Source organism: Trematomus bernacchii, unplaced genomic scaffold (genome assembly GCF_902827165.1).
Source record: "Trematomus bernacchii unplaced genomic scaffold, fTreBer1.1, whole genome shotgun sequence".
In the NCBI taxonomy this organism is placed as follows: domain Eukaryota; kingdom Metazoa; phylum Chordata; class Actinopteri; order Perciformes; family Nototheniidae; genus Trematomus; species Trematomus bernacchii.
Genome location: NW_022987899.1, coordinates 1,556,074 through 1,575,680, shown reverse-complemented (window position 1 = coordinate 1,575,680; position 19,607 = coordinate 1,556,074). Strand labels below are relative to the sequence as shown.

Genomic DNA, 19,607 nt, shown 5'->3' with positions numbered 1-19,607 from the left:
ATCAGATCTTGCTGTGTAAAATAATCTTCCTGAGAGGTGTCACTTGTGATGTAGTCTGTGTGGTCCACAGTGAATGTATTCCTGACAGCAACAGGTGATAAGAATCAAAGGTTCCCATAGGATCTCATAGGAAATGCATGCGGGTCATTTTTGACCCACTTATGGAAGCTTGGGGTAGAAATACAAAATGGCATGATATCCAAAACATGGTTTTTGAGGAATAGCTGGAATATGAAATGATAAAAAAATGTAATTACAAAGATACTTCAAGAAAACCACCTCACCGGGTCAAAAAAGACCCACTTAAACATCTAAGGGTTAAGTCAATAAAATAATTTCAATTAATATTGGGAGTCAAGTTAGTTAGTTTAGTATCTGGCCATGTAATAAGCGGGATAATTACACTTTATCCCTTACTTAAGTACCGTTAAGTAACTCCCTGTTTATAGGAGCTGCTCATTCTGTATTAAAGCAGGCACACAGAACAGTCCCTCACCTCTGACGACCAGATATCTCTCGATGGCCTGCACCAGGGCCAGGGGGTCTATCTTCACGGGGCCGCCCTTCCATTGCTTCACATTAGTGCAGTCTGGGTGTCTCTGCAGCTGGCACTTCAGCTGATGTGTGTTGAAGAACTTCAGCGCCTGAGAGCCCCTGTAGAGACACATTAAAAAAAACACGTTAAAAAAAATATAAATCAAATATACTGTTTGCTAACTGAAAATAAGTGTTTGACAATGTTGGAGAATAATTTGCACTGCATGTCCGCCTTCGCCCTCAGACGCAGCTGACCAACCTTGAGCAGCCGTTATCTCCCATAAGGAGGGGCTGCCCAAGCAAGTTGTTGATGCTGCCAGTTTATGACCGGGCGACTCTCTGTCAGAGAGAGTTATTGTTGGGGGACACCTGGAACACATCGTTCTCGGGGTGTAGATGACCCCGAGCCATAAGCGACAACAAATGTGATTCAGTGTCCCTCAGCTGTTTAGTCTATCTATTGAAGAATGTTGATTATTACACTCTGAACTAGTTAAAACCTGGAGCTACAGGAGGGGTCTTCAGAATTGATTGTGGCATCTCATCCGTGTGGTCAACTCGTGGCCCGTGACATGTCTTGTGAATTCTCCGGCCGAAGCTCCAAATAAACCGTCAGTGTTTGCCATCAAAGCTCCAGCTCTCCATCGTGTCTCTTTGAGTCCTGACTTCCACTTCAGAAGTTTCCCCCCAGACAATAAAGTTATTTAAAACGTAGGTAACAAATCTGCACACCTGCTGCCATTGCCGTTGCCACTGGGGAAATCATGCACTTTGACAGGAAACTGCTCCATTTGGCTCAGGCAGCTGTTCATTTTGTGCACCAGCGCCAGGTAAGGAGCGTTCTCTGTCGGGTCCAGACGACCTGCCAGCTCCATGCCTGGAACCTACAAGCCAAACAAACAAAAAGGGGGGGAAATATTACAACACAATTCTGAATATTGAGATTACCAATGTACGGGGATAAGAGTGGTGCGGGAATGAGTTCTAAATCAGTCGGAAATGTTATCACTTTCGGATGTCAACAGTTTTAAATGTGTTTTTGGTTAGATGCCTGCAATAAGGTCTGTGGTTAACACAAGTTATAGACGTTTATAAATTGTGTTCTATTACATTAAGTCCTTCAGTAAATACCCCACTGGTAAACGTATGAATTTTATTAGGTAAAAAGGGCGATTTCTAACAAGTGTCTAAATAAGACGACTGGATAGGATAAGCTGCTTTTAGCTTGGCGGTGGTGACAACAATATAGTTCCTTTATAGCCCAACGTTGTTCAACTGAAAGTGGTGTTCATATAGGGATGGTTACCGAGCCCCGGTATTAAACGGGCCCCGGGGCTGAATTATTAAAGACCGTGGTACAGTTAAGCTCCGACGTTATCGGTCTTTTTATATCGGTATTGGAGACATGTAAAAAAAATATGTCATATGTATTATTGCTACACAAACATTATATTGCAGTTTTAGTGTCGCCAACTCCGTTTGTAATACGCCAAAAGACTGCTTATTATGTCTATGATTATTTTTTGTATTTTCGATCATTCCAATCCAGACGAGAGATCTCTCTCTCCCGTCTGCGTGTGAGGGGGCGGGGCAGTTTACACACACGGAGGAGATGGCGGAGAGAACGCGCTCCAAGGTGTGGTTAAACTTTACCCGTCTCGATGAGGACAATGCTCGTTAACAAAAGTGCAATAAGAGTTTAGCATGTAAGGGCGGTAACACGAGCAATTTGTGTAAACATTTAGCAAAAGTGCACCACATCCAGACGGAGAAATGCACCGGGTTCGACTGTCTTTCTAGTAGCTCTGTAGCCCCATCCACGAGTAACGTTTCCACGTCAGGTGTTATGTATGCTAGCAGCAACACACGGAGTTAACTAAATTAAACAAACATGGGTTAATGATTAGAGGTAACTGAGTTATCTATTTTGTTAAAGTTTCAGCTATTCTGTCATCAGATTATTTAATGCGATTTGTTAAAACATTGTTGTTTGTTTTGATGTGAAATATTATTTATTTAATTTAAATAAAAAGCAATGTTAGTTTGGTTCACAATTTGTTTAGTAAGTTTACCTTATTTTTTTTCTCTCCAACAGAACCGATAAAAGTACCGTTAAAAGACCGGATCGATAAGCGGTATGGATAAAAGTAGTAGTACCGTTAAAACCTGAACGATATTACATTATTATTACATGTTAGACGCTTTTATCCAAAGCGACTTACATACTCAATACTGTGGACAATCCCCACAGGAGCCATTTGGGGTGAAGTGTCTTGCCCAGGGACACAACGACATGCTGACTGCAGTGGGGTTTGAACCTGTGACCCCTTGATCCGCACATATACGCAAAACCACTGCGCCACACGCCGCCCCATCCCTATGTTCATATGTGGAGATGTTTCTGCTGAACAAAACATGCAAGTATCACAACACTTGTTTGCCACAGAGCTTATTTTCAGAAGTTTTCCAAAACCCATGGAATTGCTAACTTCAGGGTCGCCCTACAGAAATAGCAGTACTCTATAGAGCGTGTTCAGGTCTCTCACCGGACAGCCAGCGAAGACGTGGAGGAACCTCTTGAGCCGGACGTCGCGGCTGAGCAGCTCCCTGTCGCTGCTGGAGGTCAGGTAGACGAGCAGCTGCTTCACCAGCCCGCTGTGCTGGATCTCAAAGGACGACACGTCGGACTCTGATACAATACTGGAGATCTCCACCAGGCACTCGATGCCACCGTCCACCTGGTACAGAAAACACATAATCAGAAAGATGTCTTAAAGCTGGCGTCAAATACAAATTCAGTATCTCTCTATTCATCACAAGCGCTGTGATATATTTGCGTTTTTTTCAGCTCTGCATCTGCCATTCTCGTAGCTTCCTCTTGCGTGTTTACGATCTGGTTGCTACGTTTTTATAGAGCTTTAGTCGCAGAAACGTCACGAACACAGCAGAATGAGAAGACAAGAGAACATACAGACAGAGGGCTATGCAGATACAGAGAGTACCACACATTGTGCCCTTAGCAATCTCCACAAAAACAGCAATACATATGGAATTGAAGTCGATGAATGTTTGCAGTTGAATCATGTGAGGCGTTACCTGCAGGTTGAGCTGCTCGGTGGCTGTGCAAAGTCTCTGGAGTACATTCAGTGCGGGGTTGCTGCCATCCACATTTTCAGAGCTGAAGTAGCGCTCCACAAACTTACTGGCCGTTTCTTTGATCCAGGCTTTTATTTTGTCTCTGCAAACCGATACAAAAATCTCAATTACTTAAGGTGATCAATCGCAAGCAACAGAGCACAGTTTGGATAAAACAGGAGGGGGAAAAACCTTCATCGTTGACTCATCGTACCTGTTATTTGAAATTGAGTCCTTGGGCGGGGCCCTCGCCAGCCCGCTGACCCCCGCTGTGCGCGACGGCTCTGAGTTGGCGTTGTTGGTCTGGGCTCCCAGCTTGCCCCAGGTCTTTGGGTTAAGACTGGCCAAGAAGGAGGATTTGGGGGACTGAGTACTGGTGGGGCTCTTGGCTGTAAAGAAGGGAGATTAGAGAGGTTGAGAAACACCACAAAATGCCATTTCAAATCATGATGATTCAGGGCTGTGCAATTAATCGTATTTTAATCTCGACGATTATTTTTGCTGCATTCCCTTTCGCAATGATGCTCTCAATTTGTCTTGCGTTATACATCCTGCCCGCGCGTGCGCTGTCGCCCCTCCCTAAAAGCCCTCTCAGCCAGGTTGTGTTGTGACTTGCAGGTCTGTTTAATAAATCCATATAAACACGTTACAAGGGAAGCTTTAGTTGCCGTGTCTTTATTCTCCGTCTCTAGCGTACAGTCAACTTTTACTAACTCGTCAAGCTGGAGCCTCTTAGCTAGCTACTTCCGGATAAGGGGTTACCCAAAGAGTACTGCGTGTAGTAGGGGCGGACTGGGACAAGAAATCAGCCCGGGACTCTCGACCGGCCCACTTCGGTACCGCTAGTAAAGACCACAAGTAATTTGTCAATGGGGGGGTGGGGGGTGCTAATGATTTATCAGACCGGCCCTCGGTACCGCAAGTACATACCGCTAGTAAATTGTCAACGGGGGGGGGGTGCTAGTGACTTATACGACCGTCCCACTTCAGTACCGAACGTCCAGATGGCCAGATGTAGCAGTATAATTAAAACATTACAGGTTGTGAGTGACATTAGTTATCATATTTATATATGTTCAGTAGGTTGTGGAAGTGCGCTCCGAAATATGTTTATCAGTATTTATTATTTTTATATTGATTTAAATGTATAATTAAATTTTTGTATTGGTTTTTCAGTTGAATTATACTTATAAAGTTCAGGGTATTCAACTGTTAAAAACATACTGTTCAAATTATTATTTTTTATTTGTTTTTAAGTTCAACAAATGGATGTTTTCAAAGTCAATGAATAATCGTAATGAATAATTGTGATATCAATATTGACCAGAAATAATCGTGATTATGATTTTTGCCATAATCGCACAGCCCTATGATGATTCACTGTACTCCAATAGTAGGGATGGGTACCGAAACCCGGTTTTAAACGGGCGCCGGGGCTACATTTTTAAAGACCGTGGTATCGATAAGCTCTGATGTTATCAGTTTTGCTATCTGTACTGGAGAATTAGGAAAATAGATTTCAGATTTATAATTGCTACAAAGACGCCATCTTGCACATTTTAGGTGTCCATTTAAAATTAAAATCGGTAAGAGTAGTAGAACAGGGTATATGCAGGAATCCTGAAGTCAAATGTAATACCTTTTAAGACCTTTTTTTAAGACCCTTTCCATACATTTTTAAGACCTCATCACCACTTGGAGTTTTAACCCGGTTACATTGCAATTTAATCTGCTGTCAATCCACAACTTACGCACAATAGGTCAGTAAAAAACTATGATATAACTGAACATCACGTCTCGAAAGGTCTTTTTTAGAGGGGATCTTTGAAACATCAGACACTCAAACAGGGACAGCAGCAGCACTTGAACTCACCCTGATTGTCTACTTTATCATCGTCTCTTGGGGGAGAGTATTTAGGTCTTCTAGGTCCTCTTTTGGGTAGCCGTTTCCTCTTCAGGACGTCACTTAACCGCCTAGAAGGAGGAAGAAAATAATTACTATCATGCTCTTGGGGGGATGAACAGAACAAAAACAACTCTTGACCCTTCCATTAAAAAAAAAAAAAACATTTGACAAACACACATCAGTAAACATTCTTATCCGTTTCAGGGTACTGAGGATTCATTTTAGTTAACTCTGCTATATTGTAATGAGGTCTCTACTGTGCTTCAGAGATAATTACATAGCTAGTTATTAGCGACACAAACTGTTGGTAACACAAGGAGGATGCAATGTAATTTGTGTTTATTAGGCGAGTTTGCAGCGTGAGATTAACACTGGATCTGTGTTAGAAACATTTCTGGTTTTGAATATGTCTGTACCAGGGTTTCCGTTAGCCGGTAATTACCGGACTTAGACCGGTCAAATATGCTGAAGACCGGCAAATCTAAATCTCTCCGGTCAAAATGTCCAGTCAAAAGAAATTCCCCTTAGCACAATACCACATCAGTTGCGCCACTTATGTGACAGACAAGAAGAGTATGCGACAGACAAGAAGAGTATGCGACAGACAAGAAGAGTATGCGACAGACAAGAAGAGTATGCGACAGACAAGAAGAGTATGCGACAGACAAGAAGAGTATGCGACAGACAAGAAGAGTATGCGACAGACAAGAAGGGTATGCGACAGACAAGAAGGGTATGCGACAGACAAGAATGGTATGCGACAGACAAGAAGGGTATGCGACAGACAAGAAGAGTATGCGACAGACAAGAAGAGTATGCGACAGACAAGAAGAGTATGCGACAGACAAGAAGAGTATGCGACAGACAAGAAGAGTATGCGACAGACAAGAAGAGTCTGTGACAGACAAGAAGAGTATGCGACAGACAAGAAGAGTATGCGACAGACAAGAAGAGTATGCGACAGACAAGAAGAGTATGCGACAGACAAGAAGAGTATGCGACAGACAAGAAGAGTATGCGACAGACAAGAAGAGTATGCGACAGACAAGAAGAGTATGCGACAGACAAGAAGAGTATGCGACAGACAAGAAGAGTATGCGACAGACAAGAAGAGTATGCGACAGACAAGAAGAGTATGCGACAGACAAGAAGAGTCTGTGACAGACAAGAAGAGTCTGCGACAGACAAGAAGAGTATGCGACAGACAAGAAGAGTATGCGACAGACAAGAAGAGTATGCGACAGACAAGAAGAGTATGCGACAGACAAGAAGAGTATGTGACAGACAAGAATAGTATGCGACAGACAAGAATAGTATGCGACAGACAAGAAGAGTATGCGACCGACAAGAATAGTATGCGACAGACAAGAAGAGTATGTGACAGACAAGAAGAGTATGTGACAGACAAGAATAGTAAATTCTAATGTCTAACACTTAATGTGGAGAAAGAGATGTCCTGAATGGGTTGATTGTGCGTTGATCTGTTGGTAATGCCTCGGGGTTCCGGTGGGCATGTAAACAAATGTATAATGCTGCGCTATACTTTGTGGCCTCACCCGGTGGCATAGCAACGCTTATTGTTTAAGTGTCCTTTGATAAGCAGTAGTCATATCATTAGCTAGAACCAACTAGATCTGATCGATATGGACATAAACGCGAGTGAAGTCTAATCTGACGGGAGAGAGAGATCAGCTGCTGCTGACGAGTCGACACGCAGCTCTGCATGATCATCTGCAGCGGTGAGCGGAGCAAAACACACACTTCAGGTTAGAATATCACACGTAGCTATTTTAATTACCTCTCAAACTACCTAAACTAGTTATAGATATGTTTAGTTTTACTGTCGGGTCACTCATTACTGGATCCGTGAGCTGCATGATACTGACGGGCTGTCAGGAGAGAGAGGGAGCGCGCCGTTTATTATTCCCGTGTTATTGTAAGTTACCGTACACTTTTGAATAATGTAGTTAATCTACTATAATTAGTTTGTTTATTATCAAATCATATACATTTGTTTTAAAGCTCAATTAATTACAAAGAAGACCTTTGACCGGCACTTTTCTCAGTTTGTCCAGAAGATTTAAACTTTAACGGACATTTTGACCGGCCAAGAAATATTCTAACGGAAACTCTGGTCTGTGGACGGGTAAAGCAAAGCCACACATGCTCACACACTCACCCCTGTGGGCTGAGGTCCAGGGAGTCGTCCATGCTGTGCTGGAAGCTGGGCGAGCCCAGGTCAGGAGTTGCATTGTTAGCAGATGTAGTGGATGCAGTGCTGATGGTGGTCGTGCACAAACTGGCAGTACCACTGGGGCAAGCCTTTGGGGGACTAGTGACTAGAAAGCTCTCAGTCTCGGACAGGTTCTTCACCTGGTGCATCACACCTGGAGGAGGAAGCAGAGAGACAAATGTTAGAAATGGTCTCAAGCTTTTAAAGAAATAGCATATTGGAACTGGCTAAGAAATACATTTGGAAATGCACTGGAAAGGAAAACACTTACAGCAACACAACTTACAAACTTAAACATGTTAACTAACAGCAGGAGAACTTTGTAAGCTTTAGATAGGAGAGACATTCATCTGTCCTCTGTGGAATGGGATGTCTAGATGAACAAATAAGTACCACGCTCTATTTTCGGGGTGATCCAAAATGACAACGATTTGCAAGTGGAAAAATTCAGCTTTAAACAATGAGATTTCTGAAAGCTAACAGGGTTTCAAGACAAGGTGGCTCCATGGGGTTATACACTACCTTCTCTCCTGAAATACACACTGAAGACATCAGGCAGCTTCTGCATGAGGATCTCTGCCATCTGCAGAGACCCCACTACAATCTTCAAGTCCTGGCTGGACAGCATGGAGGCGATGTGACTGGAGACAAAAACACAGAATAAGTCCATTTATTTTCAATTTAAAGACTTACTTGTTTTTCCTTTGAGTCTTCATCTTGCGTCAGATCCTGCTTGTAATGTTAAAGTTAATAATAGCCTGAAGCTGTTGTTACCTGGACACAGAGTGGTTCCTCAGCACATCCTTCAGCAGCTCTGCATCAGCAAAGAAGATGATCCTGAGGATGGCTCTAAGGCACTTGTGTCTGACAGCAGGGCCGGCTGAGGAGCTGTACACCTCGTACAGGACCCCGAACAGAGTTTTGATAAAGCACTTTGCCAGCTCGGGGTCCTCCTTCATCAACTGGGCTCGTGCATCCTCTCGACGAACCTCCTGGTGACCCCCTGCAGACGGACAGCAAACAGATCAGAATTATTCTCTAAATCACGGTGTCACAACACAGACTCTGGATGGAGAAGCTGCGTTACCCCTAGATTCCACCGGGTCCGTCTGCGCCGCGTTACGGCCACGCCGCGGCGTTCACAGCCACTCTAGTCAATGGGTGCTATTCCACCAGACGCGCTGCGTCTCGGCGCTGGGCTCCGCTAAAAATAGGCGACTGGTCTATTTTCGACGCAAGGCGTTGCATAGCGCCGGGCAGAGCATCCAGTCAATCCCCAAAATAAACTAATTTTGCAGACCCTATCCCTCCATAGTCTTTCAAGTAGGAGGAGAAATGCCAGCGTTTTCCTCCGGTTTACAGGCACTGTGTAAATTATATAATTATATATATATATTTATATAATTATATATATATATTATATATATATATATATATATATATATATATATATATATATATATATATATATATATATATATATATATATATATATATATATATATATATATATATATATATAGATATATATAGATATATATAGATATATATAGATATATATAGATATATAGAATAATTATGACAATGAATGCATTTTTTTACCACTAAAATACAGCAACACATCTTTGATTCATGTCGTTTATAACTGGAATATTACAATTATTATTAACTTTGTCTGCAGAAAGTAGCCTGTCCAGGAAATATGCCCAAATCAACAAAAACTGTGAGCCGGCACGCAAGACGCTCCGCTTCTGAAACGCGCCCGGTGGGGTTTGACGCTGTAGGAGGTCGGAACAAAACCGCGGCGCAGACGGAGCCGGTGGAATCCCGGGGTGATACACATGAGGTTAACACATGCACACAATTGGAAAAAAAACACTTCAACGGACAGACTGCAGCTTGCTGCTCCGTCTCAGATTAATCAGCTGTAATCTCTCCCTTAACGAAGGAAAAACTGACATCAACTTGCAAGAATGCGAGGAAAGTGCAACGACTTGTAGGCCTGTCGCGATAAGCAATTAATTGACTTATCGTACGATAAATAAAAATGAGCTCGATAACTTTTCTGACCTAGATACATTTTCGTTTACATGCGTGTTTGTTTACATAAGGAAGTGACCAGCATTTTAGCCAGGCGCTGTGAGGGGCGGGGCTCACACACAGCCAGGTGCGCTGTGAGGGGCGGGGCTCACACACAGCCAGGTGCACTGTGAGGGGCGGGGCTCACACACAGCCCGGTGCACTGTGAGGGGCGGGGCTCACACACAGCCAGGTGCACTGTGAGGGGCGGGGCTCACACACAGCCCGGTGCACTGTGAGGGGCGGGGCTCACACACAGCCCGGTGCACTGTGAGGGGCGGGGCTCACACAGCCAGGCGCACTGTGAGGGGCGGGGCTCACACACAGCCCGGTGCGCTGTGAGGGGCGGGGCTCACACACAGCCAGGTGCACTGTGAGGGGCGGGGCTCACACACAGCCCGGTGCACTGTGAGGGGCGGGGCTCACACACAGCCCGGTGCACTGTGAGGGGCGGGGCTCACACAGCCAGGCGCACTGTGAGGGGCGGGGCTCACACACAGCCAGGCGCGCTGTGAGGGGCGGGGCTCACACACAGCCAGGCGCACTGTGAGGGGCGGGGCTCACACACAGCCCGGTGCACTGTGAGGGGCGGGGCTCACACACAGCCCGGTGCACTGTGAGGGGCGGGGCTCACACAGCCAGGCGCACTGTGAGGGGCGGGGCTCACACACAGCCAGGCGCGCTGTGAGGGGCGGGGCTCACACACAGCCAGGCGCACTGTGAGGAGCGGGGCTCACACACAGCCCGGTGCACTGTGAGGGGCGGGGCTCACACACAGCCCGGCGCGCTGTGAGGGGCGGGGCTCACACACAGCCCGGCGCGCTGTGAGGGGCGGGGCTCACACACAGCCAGGTGCACTGTGAGGGGCGGGGCTCACACACAGCCCGGCGCGCTGTGAGGGGCGGGGCTCACACACAGCCAGGTGCACTGTGAGGGGCGGGGCTCACACACAGCCAGGCGCACTGTGAGGAGCGGGGCTCACACAGCCAGGTGCACTGTGAGGGGCGGGGCTCACACACAGCCAGGCGCACTGTGAGGGGCGGGGCTCACACACAGCCAGGTGCACTGTGAGGGGCGGGGCTCACACACAGCCAGGCGCACTGTGAGGGGCGGGGCTCACACACAGCCAGGTCAGGACACTCGGCGTGCAGCAGCGTAGCAGCCAAATGAATAATATAGAGATGAGCAGGAGACAACATGTGACTTACTCGAGGGGAATTTGAAGTTAAATGGAATTGGTTGCAAAACCTAATTCCACATCTCCGGTGTGGGAATATTTTGGAATTAAGCCAAATCAACGAGGCGAACCTACGGACTTGAATGAGCCGGGCGGTGTGTCGCATTTGTTTAAAAAAAGGTAGCAACAAAAGCTAGCAATAAGACCAACCTTAAACTGCACCTGAAACACAACCACCCCATTCCGTTTTCCCAGCTGGGAGCAAACACGGCAGCTGGAGATGGAGAGCCCCCACCTTCCCGACAATATTATCGTTTATCGCAATAATTTCCGGGAAAATGTATCGTCCAACTAAATTAATTATCGTGACAGGCCTAACGACTTGCACTCATTAAATGTGTGGCGATGTACACGATAACAAACAGATAGTTGACCTAAAGAATAATGATAATTCAACCAATTTAAAAAGACCAACCTATGAGTGTGAGAAAAAGATTTTAAGATTAAGTACGACACACTGTCATCTTCACACACATCTCTGATCTGAAAAGATGTGCATTACCTGTGTTGGGGTTGGCAAGAGGATTGGGTTTCCTCTGGATACCACGTGCTGTTCCTGTGTCTTCATTGATCTGCTGCATAGAGTTAAAGTCAATTGTGTACACACGGCCCAGGGTTGACAAGCTGATCTCATCCTCCCCGTTCTGGTGTGCTGTCTGCAGGGCAAGATAATCACCAGATACACCCAGCATCAGTATCCCAGGCCGATAAGCCCCACATTTGTGTGTGTGTGTGTGTGAAATGTAAATGTATTGAGAGATGCTCATACACAGTAAATAGAGTGAATGTTGTCAAGTTATACAAAATGTCAATATTGTTGTGTGTAAGAGGTCCAAAATGACTGAGTTTTAATATTATTTGAATTTTTAATATTTCAACTAGGGCTGTGCGATTATGGCAAAAATCATAATCACGATTATTTTTGGTCAATAATTGATATCACGATTATTAAAAACGATTATCCATTTACTGTTAAAACATCAATTTATTGAAAAAAAAATGGGAACAATATGTTTTTAACAGTTGATTACCCTGAACTTTAAGTATAATTCAACTGAAAAACCAATAAATAAAAATAATTTAAAAAATAATAAAAATAAAATAATTAAAAAAATAATCGTTTTATTTCGATTACGTTGTTTTCGTAATCGTTGCAAGCCAAAATCGCAATCGAGATTAAAATACGATTAATTGCACAGCCCTAATTTCAACATTGATGATATCAATTGATGTATTCAAGCATGTTGAGCTTTAAGCGATACACAGAGTGGGAGATGGATATATACCTCAATAATTCGGCTGTCGATGCGGTTGTAGGGATGCCACAGTCCGCGGTCGTCCCTCCACTGCCAGATGGCGCCCTCTGTGGTCTGAGCGCTGCCCTTCTTCAGCATCACATCCACCGCGAAGATGCCCTCTCTGGGCAGGCAGGGCATCAGCTCACTGCAGGGAGAGGAGGGGGTTAGAGAGAGAGATATACAATGTTGTCCAATTGATCATTTTTCTTTAACCCTTAGATGCATAAGTGGGTCTTTTTTGACCCGGTGAGGTCGTTTTCTTGAAGTATCTTTGTAATTACATGTTTTTATCATTTCATATTCCAGCTATTCCTCAAAAAACATGTTTTGGATATCATGCCATTCACATTTTAAATTTACATTTTAAGGAATTGTAGTTTTTGTATTACTACCCCAAGCTTCCATAAGTGGGTCAAACATTTCCTATGGCATCCTATGGGAACCTTTGATTCTTATCACCTGTTGCTGTCAGGAATACATTCACTGTAGGACACACAGACTACATCACAAGTGACACCTCTCAGGAAGATTATTTTACACAGCAAGATCTGATACCTGTCAGTATAATAATAATAATACATTATATTTGTATAGGGCTTTTCAAGGACTCAAAATCGCTTTACAATATAAGCGAAGGTTAGGGTGGAGGGTAGGACTATCAAACTTGATCAACCGGCATGGATTGATGGGGGGTGGGCTATGAGTAGACAAGAGGAGAAGAGATGAGTTTTGAAAAGGGACTGGAATACTGTGAGGGTCTCAGAATAGCGGAGATCTTTGCATCGATATGTTCCAAACGTTTTTTTTTTAAATGTAAAAAAAATGTCTAAAATTATAAAGAGTGAAAAATTAAATATAAAATATTTATAGTGTGAACCAAAATATAATACTAAATATTATACAAGTGATTTTTTCTTAACCAAAATGACAAAAATGGCATAAAAACACACATTATTCTAATACGGGTCCTTTTTGACCTACTTGTGGAAGAGTGTAGGGTCCAGACACTCGGGCATCTAAGGGTTAAACTATTTGACTCAAATTATTATATTTTGTCAATCGAGTACTGCGGCAAAACTCTTGTATCTGTGTTTACAGGACACGGAGAAGCTGAACTAACATTTGTGGCACATATTATATTACAATTAATTTAGCTGACACCGTTGGACATATCTACGGGAGCCAAGTATGTTGCCCAAGGACAGTGTAACACTTTGACAGCAGGGCCTGGGGATCAAACCACTAACCCACTAACCCTCTGACCATTCCCCCCCCCCCCCCCCCCCCCCCCCCCCCCCCCCCCAATGAGCCACATAACAAAATAAATGTAAGAACACTTCACAGGCTTCCTAGTCTTGTCATAATTCAGTAAACACATTTCTTCTTGCTGCAAGCACAATTTGAAGAGTTAGGGACCCCAATTCCTCAAAAAGTGTAATATTTTGTGTTCCCGAGGTTGATCATAGGTGAATAGATGTTACCATATGAGGGAGGTCAGCTCGTAGAGCTCCTGGGGGCTGCGGGGAACCAGTTCAATCTGCTCCTGGCAGCTGCCGTTTGATGCACCACACAAGAGGAAACGCAGAGTTTCTGCTATGTCTGTTGAGAAGTAAACAAACAAACACATTTATGTTATTACCAAGCCTGTTACTTCATATTCTTTCACAACTTGTAAAGTCTATGAAGACTGAACGCAAAGCAAGATTTAGTCACTGTGGACAGACATACATTACGTCCAGATGGTTCAAATGACTCAACACAAGTATGAAATGCTTTATCGTGTACTGTGGGATGTCTAAGCTTCAGCATGTGCACCAACACACACAAGATACCGCTTTTTAAGAATGATTAATATAACAATTACAGGTATTTGCTTTGACAGTACTAGCCGAGCTACTCAGTGATAGCAAGACCGTTATCACTGTGGAACGCTGACTGAAAGGTCATTGTCTCATTTCTAATATTTCGAAAGATTTGAGACCTGGAATACATTTGTTCACGTTAAGGTAGGGTAGGTAAGAATGGAGAAACCAGCTCGAGTGCGCTAGAATTTGAAACTACGAAGCCGAAAAAAAATCTGCCCCTTCCTTCAGACTTCCTTACAGAGCCCCTCCTCCAACACACACGAACGTGCACATGACCAATGAGGGCACGAGATAAGTTTGTGCACGAGATGGAAGGCTGACAGGCAGGTAGGCCATCCAGTTATTTTAGCTGGGCCGGCTCAGATGATTGGTCGTGCTTTTTACAGTACTACGGCTTCCACTGATGACATTTTGTATGTAGTTATTGTCAAAGCATTTCATGTATTCATTGCTATCGGGACGTGAAGAGCATTCCATGGAATATAACAAAAAGTCTTTCTGAAGTGAATTACCTACCCCACCTTCAAGTGAACGTTATGATTAATTTCCAGCTGCAAACCAATTAAAAGGCTACAATCTCTAGTAACTGATAGGGCTGCTCGATTATGGCAAAAATCATAATCTCGATTATTTGGGTCAATAATTGATATCACAAAAAAAAAAAAAATCGTTTTATTTCAATGATGTTTACATATTCGTTGCAAGCCAAAATCGTAATTGCGATTAATTGAGCAGCCCTAGTAACTGAGCACAACAACACCCTGTGTAGTGAGAACATACAGTACGATTGTATGCTATATTCTCGTTTGAATATTTGCCTGTGTGTGTGTGTGTGTGTTACTCACTCTGTTTCATAAGCTGGACTGCCAGGCAGGGGCAGTTGGAGCACATCAGGGAGAACATGCGCACCACCATGATGAACATCCCCGAGCTGAGCACCGGAGGCGTCACCACCAGCAGCTGCTGGATGTTGGTCAGCAGGTCACGGGACGCCACCTCCTGCAGAAGGTTCTGTGCGTACACAGTAATATTGAACGTCGGGAGTTCGATAGCAGTCAACACAAAAACAGCAAACAGTGTGGCAAGTCTTACAAACCTCCTCGTGCTGAAAGTTGTCAACCAGTCTGGCGAAACAGAGGCAAGTGCTTTCCACGGATTTTTTATCCTGAAAGAAATGTTTAGGAATATAGCCATTAGTGAATCTCGACAATAAGTTATCCTGAAAGAAATGACTTCAATGAAAATCTGAATTGAAAGCTGATTCAAGTTTAAAAAGGAAAATAGATGGACTGAGTGTTCAACTAAAACATTTCTTATCCGTCTTTTATTCGTCAGACAAGCTCATGTGTGCGTCAATTATGTCGACAAAGCGGCACCTCAGTGGCTCTAACTACAAAACTATTTCAAGTGTTTCTATGTTATGATCAAACACGAAAATATTGAGGCAAAGCTACATTTTTATGCCTACAGAAATCCAGCTGTGTGACTTACAATCTGTTTCTGTTATGCAACTGTGGCATTATTTACTCCTCATACAACTTCTACAAACTGAGCCAGAGTATATCAGTGCAGGTCTTTGTGATGGGAAAACAACATCTACCAGCAACAACTGTTGATGTAGTTCCTGGCAAACTGAACTGTGTACATTCAAAACATGACTAAGCACACAAGTCATACAACATTTATTCTCTCTTTATCTGTATATGATCTCCATTTAAAAATTGAATTTTTTTTTTCTTCTAAAAACAAGTCATACAATGTTCCATCCCCTACTTCCTTAACGTCGACTTTTCTTTCAGTGGTCATATAAATGTACAAAGCTAATAAGAATGGTACACATTTTTCTCTCAAGTACACGCAGGCCTTGTTCCCTCATTGATGTGAAAACAATGAACAAACCCATTAAGGTATAACTTGACTTCTTATTTCTAACATGTTTATCCTGGAATAGAGAGGTGAAGTCCCTCCCTTTCCGGGGGACCTCCATGGGACCTTATTTCGGAAAAAGTATGTATTGAAGTCAATGGGGAGAGAAAGATTATCTTTCGATCCCGTTTGAATTGTGCCACGAATTACACATATGATGTTTGTCAATTTAAAAGATAATTTTGCAAGTCAAAAAAATAAATGTGTCGTAAAACTGTGAAGTAACACTTTTTTTGTGTGAAACCGCTCAATGAACTACATCTCCCGTCTCGCACCACACACCAAGACGGCCGTCACGTTGGCACATTTCACTTCTTTCTTTCAGAATGAGGCGGAAAGTATTAAAAGAGGTGAAAATCACTCCAAGTCTGGGCATGTTGAGAGCTGTACATACACACAAGGGGAGTTAGTCGGTTCATAAGAGCCAGCATGCGGGACCGGGATTCTGGGATTTGTAGTCTTTCTAGTTGCGTATTTTTCATAGTCTTATATTTCAACAGTTTTACGACAAACTGTGACTATTTTGACATGGAAATATTTTTTTTAAGATTGACAAACATCATATGTGTAATTCGTGGCACAATTCAAACGGGATCGAGAGATATGTTTTCTCTCCCCATTGACTTCAATACATAATTTTTCCGAAATAAGGTCCCATGGGTCGGAAGTAGATGGGCGGGACTTCGTCTCTCTCTATGAGAACTCCACTAGAGCCAAACCCCTGCTGTGATGGTGTTGCATTTTATACTTGACATTTGTGTGACTTGGAGAATAAACGCACCTGGTGTGTGAGTCTCTGAGTCAACAGTGGCAGAGAATCAGCAACAAAGTGGAACTCGTCTGGAGTGATGCTCTGGCAGCAGTTGGCTGCGATGGCCAGGGCGTTCCTCTGAGCGTTGATGCTGAAGAACTCCAGGTACAGCAGGCAATCAGCAAGCCCCCCCTGTGAGCAGGACATGAAAACAGTGTTGCTGAGCGTCATTGTGGCGGACAGACAGGACAATTTAAGGGGGAAGACAAAAAAGACACTTACAGCCTGCAAAATGGCTTTGCTGTGTCGCCTTGACAACATCTCCAGGGCGGTCAGGGCCTGCTCTGCTACGTCAATGAACTGGATAACCTGCAGCTGCACACACCGAGGTGGAACAAGGCATTAGCATATCAAAAAGACACCGTTGCAAATTAACAAGCGATCGGGGACAGATAGGTGGTGTCTTACCTTCTCCAGGAAGACAGGGATCGCATCGACCACCACAGCAGAGGAGCGGGGGAGCGCCTCCATCATATATGTGAGTGCACGAGAGGCGTGATTCATCTGTGGGCACGGATCACACGCATGAATAAACAGGCATTACAAAGAATAGAAGACACAAACAATGAACAACAATTAAAGAAATAAAAGTTCATTTTAATACTCACAATATCAAAGTTATGCTCCATTTGTAACAGTGTAATCTGTGAATAAAAAGTAGAATGTTAATTTGGAATTAGATTAGTGGTAGTCAAAGAACACAGGAACAACATTTAACAAAAGTATTTTTCATTTTCTATGAAAAGAAAATTCTGATCGCACAATTCAGAATGAGAAGACCTGATACAAATATCTATCTACGTATTTTTTTAAATAGTCATGATATTGATGGAGCAGTAATAAACCTCTTCAACTGCAATGGAAATGAACAGTTTCCCATAAAACAGTTTAAAGGAAGTTGAAGTAATCCTTTTTGTGAAAAAATACAGTCAAAATATATTAAAATTGTATTTAGTTTTTGCACCGAAGCTATAGTTTAAGCAAGTTCTGTTTTTTATGCAACGCCAAATACATTCTAGAGATATACATTTTTGAAAAGTAAATATGATTTGATTACTGTCTTCAGCAACACATTTTCAAATGCTATATGGATTATGGATGCTCAATTTAACTTTCAATCTAATCAAGTGAAAACAGATCATTGAGTGAGGACAACACATCGGTTTCTAAATCCATAACTAAAATCATTTGGAGATAAGCTAGAGCTTTTTTGTGAGGTTGAATAAATAAATTAAATAGATATTTTGAACATGGATATTATGAAAGAATCCATGACATGAACTGGGAGGTCTTGGTGAGGTGATATAAAATGACCAACAGTTGTAAACGTGTGTGTAAGCGAGGCATACAACACACAGGAACACATGAGACTGACCAGAGCGGGCACCACACTCTTGACGGGGAATCCACCGAGTGTTTCCTCGTTGCCCATCACCAGCAGCTGGCACATCTCGATGGCAGCCTGGAGCTGCTGGGACTCGTCGCCTGTGGCCTGAAGACCCTGCAGGAGCTGCTGAGCCTTGGAGCCTGGACACAGGTGGGTGGGGGGGGGGGCGGGTTATTCAGAGCTTACCAAACGTGAAGAAAACTAAAGTTAGTGCATGAAGGTTTGACTTACTCGCTCCACTGCCAATGGTCCTGTGAAACAGCTGCGACATGCGGGGTCCCAGGGGCCCGAAAAGATGTGGGGGGAGACCCCTGGCCTCCAGTAGGGCTAAAGGGACAAAAACAGGTTTAGAGAACAAACTATACAGAAGTTTAAAATATAGAACAATCAGAGACATGTATACATTTATTAATTCTTCAAAATATAGTGACGTAGTCTGCTAAGCGAGGCGAGAGGGGTTGGGGTTAAGGTACCTTGAAGTCTTCCCATTTCAGAGTCATCAGACTCACTCTCTCCAGAGGTGGTCATGCCCACTGCTCCAGCAACTGAGCTTGAAGCTGGACACAGAAACAATATTTAATCAAAATGAATAATAAAAGGTGAAACAGTTGAAAGAAAAATGAAGTTAATGGCTTCATTTCTTTCACATTTAAGCCGTAAGATAAAGCTTGAAGTGGGTTCATACTTTGGATCATCCATAGATTTAAAGGCCTATAAAAAGGACGTTAGGCGCTTTCACACCGGAGTACTTTTCCCGTTTAGTTCCGATAGTTCCTGGGATTTTGCGTTCACACCAAAAAGAGAACTTAGTTCATGAGAACTTGTATCCCCTTTTTAGTGCCTGCTAGAGAGGTGGTACTTTCCTGGGGAGAAAAAAGTTCCAATTTCTGATTGGCTGGGCGAATTGCAAACCACGCCCCGTAAAACTTGGAAACGTTTTTTGAAGCCGCCATTTTATTTGCTTGCATTAGCATTAGACCCGCGCACCAACGGAGAGAGAATAACTTATGGCAACACAAAAAAAACATTGGAGCGGTGGAGATGAGGAGGTGTCGGCGTTTCTGGCAATTTACTCGGAAGGCTTCAGTAGAAGCTGCTGGGAGTCCCAGCAGCTTCTACTGAAGCCAGTCCCCAACTCCGGGGACTTCCGGCCGGGGACTTCGGGTGGCAGTATACGCCGTGAAGTGGTTTGC

The 19,607-nt window shown here is 43.6% G+C and overlaps 1 protein-coding gene across 10 annotated transcripts in view; it reads right to left on the bottom strand.

The window, feature by feature from the left end:
• trip12 (thyroid hormone receptor interactor 12) overlaps nt 1-19,607 on the bottom strand; it is a 44,475-nt gene that overhangs the window by 12,630 nt on the left and 12,238 nt on the right. For 5 of the 10 annotated variants that reach the window (XM_034114485.1, XM_034114491.1, XM_034114487.1 and 2 more), the window contains 21 exons: nt 18,888-18,971; nt 18,646-18,741; nt 18,403-18,554; nt 17,636-17,671; nt 17,436-17,531; nt 17,250-17,342; nt 16,998-17,159; nt 15,387-15,455; nt 15,136-15,301; nt 13,907-14,024; nt 12,414-12,570; nt 11,630-11,783; nt 8,586-8,814; nt 8,334-8,452; nt 7,758-7,965; nt 5,546-5,646; nt 3,887-4,061; nt 3,634-3,775; nt 3,084-3,275; nt 1,270-1,421; nt 497-654 (listed from right to left, as the gene is read on the bottom strand). In XM_034114485.1, coding sequence (XP_033970376.1) covers nt 497-654; nt 1,270-1,421; nt 3,084-3,275; nt 3,634-3,775; nt 3,887-4,061; nt 5,546-5,646; nt 7,758-7,965; nt 8,334-8,452; nt 8,586-8,814; nt 11,630-11,783; nt 12,414-12,570; nt 13,907-14,024; nt 15,136-15,301; nt 15,387-15,455; nt 16,998-17,159; nt 17,250-17,342; nt 17,436-17,531; nt 17,636-17,671; nt 18,403-18,554; nt 18,646-18,741; nt 18,888-18,971 — 2,859 coding nt within the window. Of the gene's footprint in view, nt 1-496; nt 655-1,269; nt 1,422-3,083; nt 3,776-3,886; nt 4,062-5,545; nt 5,647-7,757; nt 7,966-8,333; nt 8,453-8,585; nt 8,815-11,629; nt 11,784-12,413; nt 12,571-13,906; nt 14,025-15,135; nt 15,302-15,386; nt 15,456-16,997; nt 17,160-17,249; nt 17,343-17,435; nt 17,532-17,635; nt 17,672-18,402; nt 18,555-18,645; nt 18,742-18,887; nt 18,972-19,607 lie in introns of those variants that run through there. The other 5 variants (XM_034114489.1, XM_034114492.1, XM_034114490.1 and 2 more) reach the window with 4 other exon arrangements.